The 20,127-nt window shown below is 42.6% G+C and overlaps 1 protein-coding gene across 1 annotated transcript in view; it reads left to right on the top strand.

Annotated features, from left to right (window-relative positions):
* Positions 1–7,862: 7,862 nt before the first annotated feature.
* Positions 7,863–20,127, top strand: part of LOC308093727 (vertebrate ancient opsin-like) — a gene marked incomplete at its 5' end in the record, with an annotated part of 89,426 nt that continues 77,161 nt past the window's right edge. The window contains one exon of the mRNA XM_080440056.1: positions 7,863–8,259. Coding sequence (XP_080296182.1) covers positions 7,863–8,259 — 397 coding nt within the window. The remainder of the gene's footprint in view (positions 8,260–20,127) is intronic.

The raw sequence follows: 20,127 nt of genomic DNA, 5'->3' as shown, positions 1-20,127 counted from the left end.
ATGGACATTGCTTCAGCACCTAAAGACTTCAGTTTCTTTGTCAAGATGCACCCACAAATTTTGTCCTTTCAATACAACACTCCCAGAAAAGGTGGTTGTCAACCCAATGTGCTTTAAGCTGAGAATACCTGGCAAAACATGCACATCCAGCTGGTATCTCCAGCTGGCCTGGTAAGCCTTTCATGTGCAATCACACTGACTTTATTGTTGTACTGTTGGTTTTACTGTTACTATGTCAACACCACACGTCAGTCAAAAAATCAGTCAAATGTAATAAAGATCAGGCAAGTACTTTTTTTGTGCAGACAGACATGCATATGTATGCATGTCTGTCTGTACAAAAAAAGTACTTGCCTACACACACACACACACACACACACACACACACACACACACACACACACACACACACACACACACACACACACACACACACACACACACACACACACACACACACACACACACACACACACACACACAGTACATACACACACACACACACACACACACACACATACACACACACACACACACAGTACATACATACTGTACACACACACACACACACACACACACACACACACACACACACACACACACACACACACACACACACACACACACACACACACACACACACACACACACACACACACACACACACACACACACACACACACACACACACACACACACACACACACACACACAAACACACACACAATAGAAATGGGTTGGGGATCACATAGAACACATGATGTCGAGGAAACATTTTTACATCCCAAGTTTACAGGTGTAGAAGAGTGTGTGAAATAATTTTCCATACAAGCTTCCACAAACAGCAGTTATAATTATACAAAATGTTTAATAAGAAGAAAAGGAAAATGTCAAGTGACAAAACAACAATGTCAAATATACACAAGGTGTGTCCTCAAATAATGAAATAAACATAAGGCAGAGTACCTCAGTCTCTGCCTTATAATAAGAGCAGCATATATCAAATATCCATGAAACGTGTGGGAATAGAGCATATTTACAGTCATATATACTGCCCTATAGCCAAAGTGCATTAACTAGCAGCATTTAGTTTGTATGCACCACATATATCTGGTCTGGAACAAACTCAAACCCAAAATCCTGAAGACTGATTTGACCTTTGAGACAAAATAATAAGGCAGAGTGTCCAAAAATGTAGTTACTGCACTTTGATCTTGTAGGGCAGTATGCATAGTACCAGTGTGACAGCCTGTTTTTGCCAAGACTGATATGACAGGGATCTCAGTGCTTTTTCAGTAGTCTGACGGCCTGGCTGTGGAAACTGTCCCTTAGACATTGATGTGTTAACACAACATGCGTCATTCACAGCACTTCTTAAATTTCTACAATTTTAGTGTAGTCCTGCTCATAAGTAAATACCAACGTCGGATTCATGAAATATGTCTACAGCCTTCATCATCCGTTTTCCCATCTGGAGACCCCCGTCCAGGACAGGCTTCAGAGACGCCTCCTCAGTAGACTTGGTGTCTTCAGCTTTGATATATAAATAAATATAAATCAATCAATGTTAAATGGGAGGTATGACACCATAAAAGGCATGCCTTAACCCTTTCATTGTGTTGGAAACCTGCTGACATTTGACCTGTGATTTAACTCAGCCCAAAATACTCCAGAAATTCTCATTTTCATCCCCCCCCACCTCATAGCTGACTTGTTATGCATTCATATCCATGTAAACACTTTTTAAGATATTATTTTGGGTTAAGGTTAGGGTTTAATCTTTAATCTAATATTAAAGATGATAATATTATACAAAATAGTGTCTGTGGTGTTCAGGGTAAAAATTGACCCATATACCATAGAAGGTAAAAAGTCATTTATTTTTCATAAACTCAAACTTTATTTGACTCCTTTTTTTTCTCTCTCTGTCTCTCAAACATGTAAACATTGAATATTGACAATTTGGGGGGAATTGAGCCACACTTCTCTGCCGGGTCATATTTGACAGTTAACACCACAAATGTCCCATCAGAGACCATCAGAATTGACAAAAATGGTTTTAATTAAATTTGTTGCGTTAAAATAGCTGTTTCTGAGGATATCATGAAGCCTTGTTCCAATAAAACAAATGTAAAGGGTACTTTTTTACCTATTTAAACTCGAAAATGGGTCAAAAATAACCCTAGCACAATGGCAGGGTTAATATAACATCAAAATCAGTTTAACCACCCCAGCATGCCACATTGCCACAGGTATGTGATCACTTTAACATCCTTGATCCTCAACACATACTGTAGGTCTAGACACCTTATTTGTTAAGTTAGGTGTAATATTGGCTGATTTATAGGGAAATATATGTTTCGATAATGATGACACTAATTTGCATATAAATGGTATAAGGGACTTTTAGATTTTTTTAACATAGCTCATCCTACACATTTCTTCCAATCTAGAAACACTGATTAGAAGAATTTCCAGGGGATGCATGATACCCCCTTCTTCCCGCTAACTATACTATCATTTCATGTGACGGTGTCGTGCACCAAAAAATAAAGATCTACAAGCTTGCTGCAGCCTTGTGAGCTTGTAGATCTTTTTAATTTATGTTTTTTACGGAGGTTTAAAAGTATGAATCGGGCTTCAGCCAACCCATGTGGTTTTCTCTGGAACGACAACCAAGTCTGCGGTCAACTTGCCATCATAAACCAATTACAAGCGTAAAAGATTGCACTCATTTTCAGATTTCCCGTGTTGTCAGCAAATCGTTTTATTGTAGGATACAAGAAATCACACAACTGCAAAATTGGCTATTAACTTTGCTTGCAAATTTGATTCTGGATATTGCTCTAAGTTTATGTCTTATATAAATCATGGCCTACAGTATATCAGACTCATGTGTACTGCACGAGACCAGTGATGGAGAAGTACTCACATGTTTTACTTAAGTAAAAATATCAATACTGCAATGTTGATTATACTCTGTTACAAGTACAAGTCCCGTATTCAAAATGTACTAAAGTATTAGTCTGAGTCTGTTGTAGTCTGTAGTCTGTCTAAATGTTCCTTTGAAAATTAAAAATAGATGATTTTTCTTTTTTTTTAAAGTATTGGTATCAAAATATACTTAAAAGTATTGTGCATGTGTGCAATGTCCCATTTCACAAGTTCAAAATGTCTACAAACTGTTTTGAAAATAGCAGATCTACAAGCTCACAATGCGTGGCATTGCAACGCATTATGAGCTCGTAGATCGGCTATTTTCAATTGGCCGAAATATATATAGGGCTGAAATGGTTAGTGTATGTTTGGTAATAATAATAAAAAATAACTAGTAACTAAAGTTTTCAAATAACTGTAATAGAGTAAAAGTACAATATTTACCTCTGAGATGTAGTGGAGTAGTAAAAGTACATAAAATTGGAAATACTCCAGTAAAGTAAAAAAAATACCTCAAAACTGTACTTAAGAACAGTACTTGGAGTTAAACTAACATCTTACTGTTTATTTGTATGGGTGCTGGTGCTGTGACTGTAGCATACCTTATCATTTTTGCAATGCGGAAATGTATTCTACTTCCCCACATGAAGCAAAAGAGAGATATCACTGTCTCTCTCAAGGGAGCACAAAACAGAGCAATGACGAGTCTTGGCCAAGAGCATGCAGGCTTGAGAGGGAAAAGAACAAAACTCTAATTATAAAAAGCTAAACAAACAAATCCACAAAAGGACAATATCGATAAAAATGCCTCCCCCCTCTGTTTTATACTATAATGTAGATGATCTCCACATAACCTTGTGACCCCAGTTATACTTAATCACCCGAGAAGAGCTCCTTAGAGCCAGTCACCATGCTGACCCAGAAATCCAACTGAATACCAACTCCAGCACCACAGACATGTTTAAATGTAAATGCTATTCAGAACCAGAACCCAGATGTCCTAATTCAGTCCAATTAGAGTGCAGAGAGAAGACGCTGTTAGAGTAAATGCCACCATACTGTTCTCACAGGTTATTACTTTGTTACCTAAATGACAAGGGAGACTATTTGGTGAGAGGGAGATAAGTGAAAACTGGAGAGGGGAAACAGTGTGATTTCCATCCAATTCTGTAATTCCCCCCTTCCTTGCTGTGCAAAGTGAAGACAAATGTAGCAGAGAGCACATTTTAAGCCTGTGTGCATAATTAAGAACAAGGCTTTTTAACTCTAAATGCCATCCTAGGACCATAAGGATTTCCGTTTGACTGATAGTTGACATTTTTTGCACCACTTGAGGGAGCATGGAGTTCTGTTCCTCGCGGGTCATATTGGAAAATGTGTTTTAACAATAAAAACGATGAGAGAAATCCAACACCTAGCACAAATAGGATCCAAATGGGGGCTCAAAATGCAGTGCTTCTGCTGGTGCAAATGGTTGTAATGTGCAGTACGCAGGGCTTGTTAGGAGGTGTTCATATGGGCATTATTGTGTACAAGGTTTTCTGTATCCTTTCCATTTCAGACAAGGGCAGGCAAAGCGAGAAAAAAAAAACTAGTTTGCCATTTAAATTAGGACATCCTGTCCCTTCCCATAAATGAGGTGTAGTAGTTCCATTTTTGGAGTCATTACCCTCAAAATGTCTGTATGATACTGATCTGGAATGGCAATGGCTCTGACAGCCAGTTTGCAATTCCTCCCCCAAACAAACACCACCCTGTCCCCACTCTCCACCATGTGTTTTATTTTTGTTTTCATGTACCATAATGCAGCGGCAATTATCAAAGCAGAGATGTTAGCTATATAATTTATTCTGTCTAGTGCAGGGGTCTTCAACGTTTTCAGCCCAAGGACCCCCTAGCTGAGAGAGAGATGAAGCAAGGACCCCCTCTATAATGTATAAAATTGTGTTTCAGATTCAACTTTTTTTGTTTACGTGGTATGCTCTTTTTTCCCTCTACAGCTATACCTCTTTGCCAAAAATAGCCAATCTACAAGCTCACAACGCCTCGCAGCGCGAGGCATTGTGAGCTTGTAGATCTGCTATTTTTGGCTAAGGTTCTCGTCAGAAAAGGGATGCTATCGGTTCAAGTGGTTACGGTAAAATAATATCACACAAAGATTTGTCGGACCCCTTGTAGTAACTCTGAGGACCCCCTATAGGGGTCCCGGACCCCCTGTTGAAGACCTCTAGTCTAGTGAGTCAAAGCTGAGATATGAGCATGGCCAGACTAATATCACTGCGCATATATTAGTCTGGAACTTCGATGTGGAAGATTCATTTCCAAGGTGTGGAAAAATATTCAAACATCACAGCAAAAAAAATCCCACTTTGAATAGTGGGCTCTGATTGGTCACCCACAACTCTGGGGTGAGCGAAATGTAATTCAAACGGAGGAGTGCCAGACTAAATCTGCCCAGGACTTTTTTAGCCATGGCAGATTCCTCTGGTTTCCAGGCTAATGAGCCATACAGTATAGTGTTCAACAGGTCAAAGTCCAGATGGGTGGCATGTCAAAGTATATAGGGACTTCTCCACTATACGGTGGGTCAAAGCCTCAATAGTCATTTAATGGTGGGTGATACCTCAGAGATTATAATTATGTACTAAAGTGGGTTCCTCTTTCCCTGTTATTATTTGTGTTGGCTGCCATGGAGTGAGGGCTCAAAAGGATGAGCACGTATATGCTGCCTCTGAACATGGAGATTATGTCTTAGCCTGTGGTGGGATTTACAAGAGCGTAGGTGCTAACACTTATCACCTTAAGCATTCTGCTTTTCCTCACCATTCAGTCTGAAGCTGCCATCCCCGGGGCATGTTAACAATAATGCCAAAATAGACGGTATAGATTAAATTGAGTTTACCTCATGACTGTAAAAATCTATCACTTATTAACTCAGTCATAGCCACTGGCAAAAATGTTAACACCATTTTAATTTGATTTGATGGGGCTAAATGTTTTCCTTTTAATAATATATATATGAATACAATTATAAATGAAAAGCACATATTTCCAGGGTAATACTTCACCATTAGAATTTTCCAATCAAATGTTATCCTCAGAGCGCCAATAAAAAGACTTTACTCTGTGCTGACTGACCCCACAGAAGAATGCAATAGCATGCATCGGATCAACTTGAAACAGTGTGTGTGTGTGTGTGTGTGTGTGTGTGTGTGTGTGTGTGTGTGTGTGTGTGTGTGTGTGTGTGTGTGTGTGTGTGTGTGTGTGTGTGTGTGTGCGCGCGCGCGCACGCAACCCATGTGCTGAAATTTGAGGCTGTTAAATGTAGGCTACTGTGTGTGCATAGGAAATGTGTGAATAAATGTTACTAAGCTCAGTCCAGATGTCATTATGTTATGCCTATTCCTCGAATGAAAGAGAAAAAGGTCTATAGTTACTTCCCCAAAACAATTATTTCCCAATAAAAACAATTGCAATTTGGTAGCTGTTGTTATAAGTTGTCGGAAGTAGTAGACACACAAACTGCTTCATGTGTGATAATAATTTCATCCTCGGGTTCAAGCGACTGAGCGGCCATCTGCAGCAAATTGGCATAGGCTTCAGCACCGGGGACAGCGGCAATTTGGCATAGACTTCAGTACCGGGGACAGCGGCAGTTCAATAGACTTCAGCACCAAGGACAGCGGCAGTTTGGAATAGACTTCAGCACCGGGACTGCGGGACAGCGGCAGTTTGGGTCGTTAGGGTTTAGGCATATATGACCACGCCCACCTGGGCGAAACACCAAAGAAAGAGTCCGTGGTTGGTTGCACCCGAGCGGCTGAAAGGAGGAGAAGGCGAGAAGAGGGAGAGATACAGAGAGAGCCTCTCTGTATCTCTTGCCTCTCTGTATCTCTTGCAACTTTGAGGTGGAGTTTAAATTGCGCTTCGGAATCGCTGGCGGAGCTTCACTTAACTGTTGGGTCAAGTGATCACCACCTGCTCCTCGCCCTGCTGTCCTCTGCGCTGTCACCGTCCAGCGGCTCTGCTCCTACCGAACTGCGACGTGTGTTCCGCTCCCTCTCGGGCTCCAGACGTCAACCAGGGAGAGAGCGCAGGCTACAGTCATTTAAACAGAGAGAGAGAGAGAGAGAGAGAGAGAGAGAGAGAGAGAGAGAGAGAGAGAGAGAGAGAGAGCATGAGATAGTACTGATAGTTTAGTTGGCTAGTGTGTGTGTGTGTGTGTGTGTGTGTGTGTGTGTGTGTGTGTGTGTGTGTGTGTGTGTGTGTGTGTGTGTGTGTGTGTGTGTGTGTGTGTGTGTGTGTGTGTGTGTGTCCATGAGATAGGATAGGAGTGAGAGTGTGAGAGAGAGAGAGAGAGAGAGAGAGAGAGAGAGAGAGAGAGAGAGAGAGCGCATGAGATAGTACTGATAGTTTAGTTGGCTAGTGTGTGTGTGTGTGTGTGTGTGTGTGTGTGTGTGTGTGTGTGTGTGTGTGTGTGTGTGTGTGTGTGTGTGTGTGTGTGTGTGTGTGTGTGTGTGTGTGTGTGTGTGTGTGTGTGTGTGTGTGTGTGTGAGTATGTGTGTGTGGAATTCTAACTACCACAGGGTGGAGCACAGCCTCTCCAAACTTTTTTCGCCTGATTTCCAACCCCCCCCCTAAACCTAAACCTAAACCTAAACCTAGTAGTGGTGACTAAAGTTCCGATCCTCCCTGGAAGCCGAGCCGAGCCGATCCGTGTTGGGCTTCCGCTTTTTCCTTTCCATTTCTGTCTCACTTTTAACTTTAAACCCATTCATTTAGAAGCAACAAGTAGCCTATTAGTCTATTGACTTCTGCTTTACAATTAACGTTATCATCACTAAAACCCCCCAAAATGCCAATGACATATTAAAGCTCTCCGTTCAGTGCGAGCCGAGGCGAGGCGCACCGCGCGGGGGATCGCGATGATCTCGCCCAATGTGAGCTTATTGGGCGACTGCGCGCCTGCAGGGGCCAATAGCGCTGTGCTGTGCGCCGGCACCGACGGCCAGGAGCAGGGGCAGCTGGAGCCCACCAGCGGCTACCGGGCGACCCTCACCCCCACCGGGCACCTGGTGGTGGCGGTGTGCCTGGGCTTCATCGGCACGTTCGGGCTCCTGAACAACCTGCTGGTGCTGGTGCTGTTCTGCCGCTACAAGACGCTGCGCTCGCCCATCAACATGCTGCTGATTAACATTTCCTTCAGCGACCTGCTGGTGTGCGTCGTGGGGACGCCGTTCAGCTTCGCGGCCAGCACGCAGGGCAGGTGGCTCATAGGACCCAGCGGCTGCGTGTGGTACGGCTTCTGCAACTCTCTGTTCGGTGAGTGGGAATTTTAGTGGTGTGTTTTAATGTGATCATTCTGTGTTTTATCGTTTTTGGCCGTTTCGTTTCAGATGTGTTCTGGGGGGAAAAGGGGGGGATCGATGGTCCAATGTTAATATGTAGTGTTGCCAGTTATTACGGAGTGTTGCCAGCGCACTGCGTTTATGAGATCAGGTGTCCAAATCGGTCATATAGATTTCTATTGATGACATTGAGAATCCAGGAACAAATATTTTTTTCCATCATTTACATGGCAATCGTGCATTATGTCTGACATTAAACTTTGATTTCAAAGCAATATTCATAATCACACATTTACCCAGACAAGTAGCTTATTATAGGCACATTTTGAATCCGAAAACGCCTTGCACATTGTTCCTTTATTCGGATCACTTTTACAGACTCAGGTGTGCGCGTCTCCACCATGCCTGAATAATTTACACGATGCCTGATATAGATGTAGGCTATTGTCTCTTTGTTATCATATTGTGGTGAGTATATCTATAATTATCGCAGTTTTTTTCCCTCAAAGCTTTTTCATAGTCACCATTTATCTTTCTATGAAAATATATTATTCAGAATGAGTGACACACAATAATCAAACAGCGCTTATGGTATCTCTCTCCATAGTGTAGCCTATATAGCCTATTCTTTAAAGAAAAAGTGCTGGTGCGGACCATACTGGCTGCATGGGAAAACTACATTGTACCCATGGTCATCATGGGCGACGCCTCTATGGAAATCTATCAAGACAATTAAGCTAAGTTGTAAAAAAAAAGAAAAGGAAAAAAAGGGGGGAAAAGGGGGGAAAAAAGGCTATTGGGTAGTAGACCACCAGTGGTTTTCAACCTTTGTCATAATAAGGTCCATTATTTATTCTGCATTTGAGCCACGGACCACCATTTGATGAGATTTAGCCTCTCAGACCCAAAACTTAGACTATTGATACGATTTTGTCCACAATTCCATGCTGTATTGATGCTGGTACCAATAGGAGAGACAACAGGCAAACGCTGTTCAAAATAACAATTTTTAAATAAGTAATGCAGATGTTTAACAATAATTTAACTCATGAGAGCGTAAATGTTTCATTTTACACGCTCAAGAGTTAAAGATCTATAAGGGTCCATTTGGTAACCAACTCTTCCATCATTAGCTGCATGGGGACCACCTGGAACCTCCTCAAGGACCACTGGTTGAGAACCACTGGGGTAGACTAGAATGTGTGTGCAGCATTGTGCTCGTTGTCTCAGACTCAGACTGTCAGGCTTCATGATAGGCTGTGAAATCACTTCCAAGTAGTCCTGCTTCTTCCAAAGCCGCAGACCAGACGCGTGCATTTCCACTCAAATTACACCGCACAAAATGTGTGGAGGTAGCTCTGGTCCATAGCGTTAGAAGGGGTAACGCTATGGTACTTTCGAGCCGTTGCCCGTTGCCCGCACACCCCCGCAGCCTCTCGTCTTGAGTAAAAATTAAAAAAAATGCACTTTCGCTACTCACCAAAACAAAGACGGTTTTAAGATGTTGAAAGCCTACTTTCCTTAGTGGGAACACTCGGAGCCCCCCACCTCACGTTTAAAATACACTTTTTGGCCAGAAAAGAAAATATTTCACCAAAAGGAACAAATGTTTTTAGCTACTCCACTGCGCCCTCTACAGATCTGGTCCATGGAATTGTCTATTGACCAGATTATTCCTTCCGGTGAAATATTTTCTTTTCTAGACAAAAAGTGTATTTTAGACGTGAGGTGGGGGGCTCCGAGTGTTCCCACCAAGGAAAGTAGGCTTTCGACATCTTAAAATCGTCTTTGTTTTTGGTAAAAAGTGTAATTTTTTTTATTTGACCCAAGACAAGAGGCTGCGCAGCCTGCGCTGACGGCGGTGTGCGGGCAACGGTCCCAATATAGCGTTATGGAGAACTCCTTCTAACGCTATGGACGGTGGACCAGAGCTAGTGTGGAGGCTGCATGCGGGTTTATTCAAATTGCAGATTCTTGACCATAAGGGTCCAAAATGTCAATAGCCTACTAATTCACTGTGATGATGTGTCACATTATAAGACTCAGTGGGTGATTTTAGTGTTCCAGCAGAGAGTGTGCATCGATATTAGAGAGTTGCATGTTAATAGCTAATTTAGCATATTAGTTGGTGCCTTGTGTGGGTGGTTTTGAGTCATGCTGCCTGTCACAGTGACTGACTGACTGAGCCTGCGGCTACAGTGAAGAATACCGTATGAGTAGCCATACTCTGTTATAAGTAAAAGTCACGAGTTAGAAATTTGCTTGAGTACAGGTAAAAAAGTGTTGGTGTCAAAGTAGGCTACTCATTATGCAGAAGTTTTCAACTGTATAAAATGTATAAAAAATCTTTTGAAAATAGCAGATCTACAAGCTCACAATGCGTCGCATTACAATGCATTGTGAGCTTGTAGATTGTCTATTTTCAAATGGCCAAAATGTATATAGGCCTCTGAGATGTAGTGGTGTATAGTAAAAGTACAGAAAATTGGAAATACTCCAGTAAAGTAAAAAATACCTCAAAATTGTACTTAAGTACAGTACTTGAGTAAAAGTACTTAGTTACTTTCCACCACTGTACTGTATAATATTCATTAGTTGATCAGTTAGGTATATTATGTGTGGGCTCTCATAGGGTTTTGTGGAGCTCAGGGGGTTTTGTAATGAGTGGGGACACTTGTGTGTACCTGTGTGTAGGAGTGAAGTGCTGACACAGATGCATGACATGGAGGCACAATCATGTTCAATGATACTACTGGGAATATTCACCATAGCCTAATTACATTCACACAGTCAAATGAGACTCTCAGGGTTACACTGGGACTCTGGTTCATATCCTCTGACTGTCTACTGGCTGACTGTTGGTCAAAAGAGTCAAAAACGGTTCCATATTCAACCATGGACTCGCCAAAGACTGTGTGTGTGTGTGTCTGTGTCTGTGTCTGTGTGTGTGTGTGTGTGTGTGTGTGTGTGTGCGCGCGCGCGCGCGCGTGGCACTGCGTGCGTGCGTGCGTGCGTGCGTGAGCACTTCTGTGTATGTGTGTATGTGTGTGTGTGTGTGTGTGTGTGTGTGTGTGTGTGTGTGTGTGTGTGTGTGTGTGTGTGTGTGTGTGCACGACTGTGCGTGCGCCTGTGCATTTGCGTTGCCATATTTAATTTTTCAATTCTATATTTTTCCCCTATGGGTCACAGTAGTCAGACTACTTTAATTTGATGTGTTGTATTTTGGTTGAAAATTGTTTCATACCTCAAGAGACATGATGGTCACTGACGAATTAATTAATCAACTAATTGATTGATCAGGTCATTCATTTCTGAGACATGTATAGGCAGCTTGTGATTCTGTTCAGTGCCTGATCAAAGTGATGACATGTTGAGAACTGTTTGATGAACAAACACACTTTTACTCTCTGACACACTAGCCTGCCTCAAAAGCCCTCGTATCCCACTAATAACTAATTTCCACACCGTCTGGATGACATAAACGCCACACTGAGTTTAGATTGCACATTTACGCGAGCCCCTTCTAACTGCGCAATTTAACAGCATGGTCCACCGTCTGGGTAGTTACCTTCAAATGCTGCTACTGTGGTTGTTAAGCTTTTTAAAGGCACCATTTTTCAAACTAGGTTGGTGATGTCACATCGGGCTCCGTTCAATCCTCCACATCTCTGTGCAGCATGGCAGTGTGTCTGGGTATCTGCACATCAGCAGCTAAAGCGTTCTTTGATAATCCTCATAAACTCTGCATGCAGGACCCGTAAAGCTGGCATTAAAAAGGTCCCCTTCTCACCCATTGTAATGTGTCTGGAGGCTGGACTTATATTGGTGCCCAGCAGAGGCCCCAGGTCAGACGTTTAATATCTGCTTTTACACAGAGCAGCAGGTAGCCACCCACAATTTAAAAAACACTTCACAACCCAAAGCCCGTCTCTCATGGCTCACTAATAAGATGTGACAATGTAAAAGGTGTTCTGTGATGAACATTAGCCAGCATGGAGCTTTTGACCCAACATTTTAAACCTTTAAAAAAAGGTTTAAAAGGTAAAACAAGGTAAAACAGTTTTGCTTCTGATTGACACTACAAAACAGAACATAATCTCATCCTTTGTAACGCCCAGCAGATAGCTTAAATCCTTGTTAAGGCTTAAGGGATTGATTTTCCTGCCTTAATAAATCAATAGCATTTTGAACGGTGTCCCTTCATGAGGCCATCCTCCTAATTGTTTCTCCATTTGCATTTAAACAAACCAATGGGGATTAGACTCTGGCTGACATACTGCAGTATTGTTGACCATTGCTAACAAATAAAGGCTCATTGTCAGAGACACTAAGTGTGCAGCATAGCTAATTTAAACAAAGCAGCTTTGACCACATGGTGGTCATTTGATTTCACTGTAACCAGTGGTTCTCAACTTTTTCAGGCCACGACCCCCCAAAATAATCATAATTGAACTGGGGTCCCCCCAAAATAGTCATATTTGGACTGGGGACAAGCACTTGGAATTGTAGGCATTGCATTTAGAATGATTTAGATGATACAATTTGGGCAATGTTTTACCAGTTTTGATTGTATAGTTTGTTGATTACCTTTGATGCAGTAATCGTCTTTTTTCATTTCATTATATTTTCTTTAGGTATTGAAAAGGTCTTAAAAGTCCTTAAATTGTCACCGGGGACCCCCCAAAATCACGTGGGGTTGAGAACCACTGACTTACACCATACTCTGGGCCCACCCCCAAGTAGCCTATGATGTAAGAGCAAAATGACTGCAGTGTAAATATGGTCAATCATGGTGGACATCACTATTAGACCACATACTGTATTAGCCTGGTAAACCCTCCCTCCGGAAATCTCAATTCCATTTCATTTCAGGAGTGAGTCTGGCATGATCCGCCTTTCTGCAATATTGGCTCTGTATGCCAAACGGCCGGGCCTATCAGCGTCGTCGCTCATTGTTCTGTGATTGACAGCTTACGTTGGCCAATCAGGTGGCGAGTTCGAGTGAGCCCAAAACACGAACGGCAGCCATCTTTTTCTTGTGCGGCCAATTCTCCGCTATTTTTTTACTTCAAAAAGCTCTCTAACTTCTATTTTGAGGCACGGAATTTACTTATAAGATATCGTTTGGATAGAATTTAGTTGTTTAACTTCATATATGTGGTCAATTAATCATGACAAAGCCTATTTAAAAAATAATAATTAGAGAACCGGTAGGGGCGGGCAGTGACACCATTGTACCCAAAAAAGGCAACCCATTTTGGGTATGGCTGTCTCAAAAGTCCCGTCGCGTCACATTAAGACTGGTGAACTGCTGATTGGCTGAAGGGGAAAAATTATCATTGGCTGAAGGGGTTGTCAGTCAACGGTATTACTCCCGCCCAACTCCAGCACAGCCAATATTGCAGACAGGCGGATCAGGCCAGACTCACTCCTGAAATGAAATGGAATTGAGATTTCCGGAGGGAGGGTTTACCAGGCTAATACTGTATACCCTTCAGCTGTTTATTCCGTTCGGTCGTTGGCCAAAACTGTAGCCATACCGTTTTCTTTGCTCTATCTTTTCCCTCATTTGGTAACCCATGTCCTATAAATTATGCATGCGTTTGATCCTCCAGGATTTGGTTATCCAACAAGTATCCACAGAGAACTTAAGGCTACAGGTTACGCGTGACGGGGGAGCGTTTGTTTTCTCCAAGGTCTTCTCTTTTATGCGTTTCCCCTTCCCCATTCACTAAGGCTGCATTTATTGTGGTTGGCGTTCAGAGTTGCGTGCTCATTTGTCAAACCAGTTTTCACAGAGTGCTAGTCTGAAAGCCAGATTTGAGTAGTAAAACTCTATGTTAATCCTTTGGACATAATACAGAGTACAATAAACTACCAGGCTAAGCTTCAAAAAGGCATTAAACAAACACAAATCATGATCTATGATCTTAAGCCCTATATTTTACACCTAGTCGTAAGACGGCATCGTGCAGTGAAAGTAGCTGATCTACAAGCTTGTAGGTGTTCTATTTCTTTCTTTTTTGGGGGAGGGGGGGGTCACCTATAATGCCATGCTTAAAATAGTGACACCAGTTTGGAAGTGGTTAATTGTGTCTTTGATCACTGCGTCCCTGCAGGCCAGCCTGCTGCCGTTTGAAATGTTACTTTGACAATCTCGAGTAAATCTAAATCAAGTTTCACTCTGCTAAAGAGCTGCACTTGTATCTGTCAAACATTACGGCAGTGGTAGTAACAGTGGTGGAAAAAGTACTCAGATGTTTTACTCAAGTAAAAGTATCAATACTGCAATGTAGAAATACTCTGTTACAAGTAAAAGTCCGGAATACAGAATTCACTTGAGTCAAAGTACAAAAGTATTGGCATCGAAATGTACTTAAAGTACCAAAAGTAGAAAGTACTCATGATGCAGAATGTCCCATTTCACAAGTTTTCAAATGTATAAAATGTATACAAATCATTTGAAAATAGCAGATCTAAATGCTCACAATGCTCAAAATGCAGGTCTGCAGTGAGTAATGCATGTTTTGTAATAATAATCAAAATCTACAAAGTAACTAGTAACTAAAGTCTTCAAATAATTGTAGTTGAGTAAAAGTACAATACTTGCCTCTGAGACGTAGTGGAGTAGAAGTAAAAGTTCACTTCACTGCAGCCACAGAGAATGAAATACTAGGAAAATAGGAGATCGGCTATTTTCAGAGAAAGCTTTCCCCACAATAACAGAAAAGACACTAGTATAGAGGCCCAAGGGACTGCGCTCAACCATATGGGGTTTAAGTAAAAGTACAATATTTGCCTCTGAGACGTAGTGGAGTAGAAGTAAAAGTTCACTTCACTGCAGCCACAGAGAATGAAATACTAGGAAAATAGGAGATCGGCTATTTTCAGAGAAAGCTTTCCCCACAATAACAGAAAAGACACTAGTATAGAGGCCCAAGGGACTGCGCTCAACCATATGGGGTTTAAGTAAAGCACATGAGTAAACAGGCTACTGAGTTACTTTCCACCTCTGCCAATATTATGTCTTGAGAAACTTCCCAACATATGGACTGCGGATTAAACATGTCTGAAGCTACAGTATATCACGCCGTCGTCCACAAGGAGCCAATTTAGCGGAAAACCCTCTGATAAGACGCGTCTACAAGCTAAAAACCCTGGAGGTAGACAGAGTGAGGCAGGCAGAGACAGAGAGGCACACAGGAAAACCCTCAGTGCGCCCATAAGGGTCCATTTGGGTCAATTTATACACTCTGAGAACTAAATTAACACAGAGGATTTTATACTGTGCGGAGTGAGAAAAAAAGCGACGGAGTCAGAACAACCGTGCGTGTGTGTGTGTGTGTGTGTGTGTGTGTGTGTGTGTGTGTGTGTGTGTGTGTGTGTGTGTGTGTGTGTGTGTGTGTGTGTGTGTGTCACAATGGCTCGCAGACATCATTAGAATTTTTTCATTGGTTATGGATGAGTATTTTCTTAATGGGCACAAATACTGTAGAGAGAGAGAGACAGAGAGAGAGAGAGAGAGAGAGAGAGAGAGAGAGAGAGAGAGAGAGAGAGAGAGACTAGAATGAGATAGAGGTAGAACTAAGGAGAGATTGTTGCGCTGCTGACTAAGGGCCATTGAGAATGTTTAAGATAATTCTATTCCACATCATCTCCTTGGTGTATTAGTATAGTTTGTTTGTATGTATGTTGTTGATGTAAGTTACTGAATTTCTCTGTTGCAAGCTGTTCAAAACTAATTGCCCCTAGTGGGATTAATGAAGTTGTTTGACGTTTGAAGTTTGATGTTTGAAGTGGCTGTCTTCACCAAGTCCTGAGAAAGGATTTCTGGGCAATCGATGTCGCCGCACAGCCCCCGTATTTTCCTCTCCTTTAGCACGAGAGCCTTGCACCTGTAGAGGCGGCTCTGACTTCATGCTAAAAGTCCTGAAAACACACACACACACACACACACACACACACACACACACACACCCATATGATACTGATACATACACACACACAGCAGCACCGGCGCTCACAGGCACCAGTGTTCCCACTCAGCCACACACAACAAACGCATAATACACACATACACACCATAGCTCTATCTGATGCTTATAAGTCTAATAATTATATATCCCCTGGCCAACGGGTAAATGAGCCGTATGTTTGGTTTCCCACAAGAGACCCAGTGTAATGGAGTAGCCCTGCCTTAAGCTCAAATGGCCTAATATATATATATATCCCCAGGCCAAAGGGGGAATTCCCTCTTGCATGAGTGGTAGATGTTTAGTTTTGGTTACTCCCAGGTTCAAATCCCGCAGGGTGTTACACACACATGGCCATTCACGGCTGCACACACACACACACACACACACACACACATACACACACACTACAGCTTGCTTTGTTATTATCAACCTTGCATGGGGCACACATACTCATTGAGTCGGTTCACCTCTGCTGCCACCTCTCTGCAGTCTATTCTCTGCATCACAACAAAAAACTAAAAACCTTCGAGCGTCTTGTCCTTGTAGTGAGGAGGAGAAGTGTGTGTGTGTGTGTGTGTGTGTGTGTGTGTGTGTGTGTGTGTGTGTGTGTGTGTGTGTGTGTGTGTGTGTGTGTGTGTGTGTGTGTGTGTGTGTGTGTGTGGGGGGGGAGAGGGGGGGGGGTGACATGCCACCATCAGCTCCGCATGCCCCTGCATAATAGGGTATAGTGTATAGCCTCCCCGCCTCCTGCTCAGGGCGGACTATGCACACACCCAGTGGATTAACCTTGGACCGCTCTGTCTACTGAAGTTAGACTGCACACCACACACACGTGTGCACACACACACACACACACACACACACACACACACACACACACACACACACACACACACACATACATAAACAGACACATGCACAGCTGCACAGTTGCACTGACTACACTGCAGGATGATGCTTCTGCACACAACGTGTACAGTACACACAAACACACTGTACTGTAGACATGTGTGTCCTCCTGAGACATGCAAAAAAACTCTCTCACAAACACACACACACACACTTTTTGCACAATTGCACACGCTATAGGTGTGTGTTAGTAGCACACATACTGTAATATTGTGATCATGGTATAGCGATGATTTTTGGTGTTAAAAGATGTTTTTATAATTGTCTAAATGTGTCTCATTGTGCTTATGGGTGTCATAAAGCATTACATGCAGTAGACTACCATATGGTATGTAATGGCCTCTGTGATTTTGAGGCTGATGGATATGGACAATGTTCTGGTAATTAAGCCCTTAGGTAAGTATGAGCAGACGAGGGATCGGTGCAACAAATGAGACATGTCTCACAGTTACATCATTTTAAATCGTAAAATCATGATTTTCCGATTATTTTTTATCAAACATGTAGCCTTAACCCATTAAAACCGGGAAAGCATCTGTGTCGTTTTAGATTCGAGCTAAAAATCATTATTTTATACTTTGCCTATATTCAAAAATAGATATACAAGCTCTGCTCATAGTGCGTCACTTCGTGCCGCGCTACAAGCTTGTAGATCTGCATTTTTTTTAAATCTTGAAAATGTGTGAAAATCTTTGAATATATCTAATATTTTTTAGGCGAACATTTTTAACTCAAATCTTTGCTTTTGGGGGTCCCTCCCTGGTGCAAAATATTTTGAGATCGGTGTCCGCTGCCAAATACACATCATTTAACACATTGTGTGCCAGAGGTTTATTAAAATAGGGTACGTTCAGTGCCTGCATATCTTCCATCCACTTACGTTGAAATGTTTCGTGCTGTAGAAGCCCCGACGCGGAAGTGCATGTATGCATGTAAACAAAGCGTGCGTGCGAGACGGCGGAGGGTCCCGACTAACGCCTGGAACAATAATATTTCTAACGCGATCCTCCATCGCAGAGTGATCGCCGATCGAAAACGGCTCACTTCCACCACGTTAAAAAGAAATGGAGATATTAAGCTTTTAGTCAGGGAGTTAACATTGGAGCGGCCGACCGGAAGGATTTTTGACATGGATCCACACCCGGCCTCTCCTTCTCAGAGACTCCTTGGATGATCCCAAAGTTTCGTTAGAGCGCTCCACGTGGGCCCCACGTATTAAAAAAAAAGGGGCCAAAAACGGTCCGGACCGTTTATGGCACATGACGCATGGATTCTCAAAAACGGTCCGGACCGTTTATGGCACTCAATGTGTTAAGGGGTCCTTGACATGAAAAAGTTTGAGCACCACTGATATAGCAACATAAGTTTTTCAGAAAACTTTAAACGGATTTAGAAGACATTTGTCGAATCTGCCTCAGGTCTTCATGGGTTAACATACAAACATGCTCAGTGGCATGGAAATACATATACAGTACATGGAGGCAGAGACCTGCAAGTATTCGAACACACACACACACACACACACACACACACACACACACACACACACACACACACACACACACACACACACACACACACACACACACACACACACACACACACACACACACACACACACACACACACACACACACCTGGCTGCAGCGATGTTGATTCTTCCAGGAAGGTCAGTGGACATGTCGGCAGGGACAAAGGAAGCAGAACAATGCTGCTCCGACCACAAAGGTCGGGGTGAGTGGGTAGCTAATGAGCCCACGTAATAAATAGTGAATTAAAGGTCTGTTCGAGGCGCAGTCAAAAAAACATCCATTATGGATGATGGATATCTGGCTTCAAACACATTACCTGGATCAATACGCAGCCTTGCTCACTGGGGGCAAGGCCAACCAGTCCGCTCCATTGATGTTTCCCAAAATGTGTACCGTATCTCTTCGTCTGTCTCTTATATCTGTCAGAGCTGTGTCGCGGCGGTTTCTGTGAAAGTGATCTTTACAGTAATATAAAAAGGAATATGCAGTGACAGATGTTTGACGGGGGGGGGGGGGGGGAGATCTCAATCACATTGCCTTTTTCCTGGAATTAATTATACCTGGTATAAGAATGATCAGACACTTCCTAAAAGACAAAGAGAAGAGAGGAAGAGAGAGACAGAGAGAGAGAGAGAGAGAGGGGATGGTGGGGGGGGGGGGCTCTAGAGAGAGAGAGAGAGCTTGCTTCATTTCGTTTCAAATGTTATCAGATCATAAGACGTTTATTTTGAGGATATTAGATTTAGCTACTGCCCTTGATCCCGCTGGGGGACCAGGAGAGGCTTTCATTTAAAAAATGCTGTGATGTCAGCCTCAAAGTTGCACTGGGTGGGTGTCCCTCTCCATTAATTTGAATAGAGTCCCTTGTCACTCGCAGCCCGGGAGGGGGGGCTAGACTAGTCATCAAGGGGGTCGTTACTCATCAGATACTGCACAGTAAAATAAAAAAAGGTGTAAATTTAACGCATAAAAATGGGCCCACCCTCAGCGTTAAATCAACACTTTTACTGGTAGCCAGCATAACCCATTTACCTACTGTATTAGCGGAGAGAAATCCTAATCAGCTTTAAAGAAGATTGCTATACTTGCACAGTCCGAGGGCAGAGGGATGGCTCCAGTCTGTTCAGTGATGGAGACAATGTATTAGATTTCACATTCTGACGCCACTCACAGCAGAAAGACACCATGTACTTTTCCAGAAATTGCATTTTGATTCGATTTTTTCATACTCAAGACATCATATGCAGCAATTGGATTTGCAACACTCTCCCTCTGAAAAGTAAAAGGAGCTTAAGGAAACCCTTAACTGCTCATTATCAATAAGGAACGCTGAGAAGACATTCATGCAGGGTTTAATGTGAACTCCTGCAGGACAAAAAATATATATTTTTCACCATTTTCCTGCCGTCCCAATTTCGGAAATAC

Source organism: Gymnoscopelus braueri (genome assembly GCF_963280865.1).
Source record: "Gymnoscopelus braueri genome assembly, chromosome: 10".
Lineage (NCBI taxonomy): Eukaryota > Metazoa > Chordata > Actinopteri > Myctophiformes > Myctophidae > Gymnoscopelus > Gymnoscopelus braueri.
Note: the sequence above shows the minus strand (reverse complement) of the source record. Positions and strands in the feature narration are given on the sequence as shown.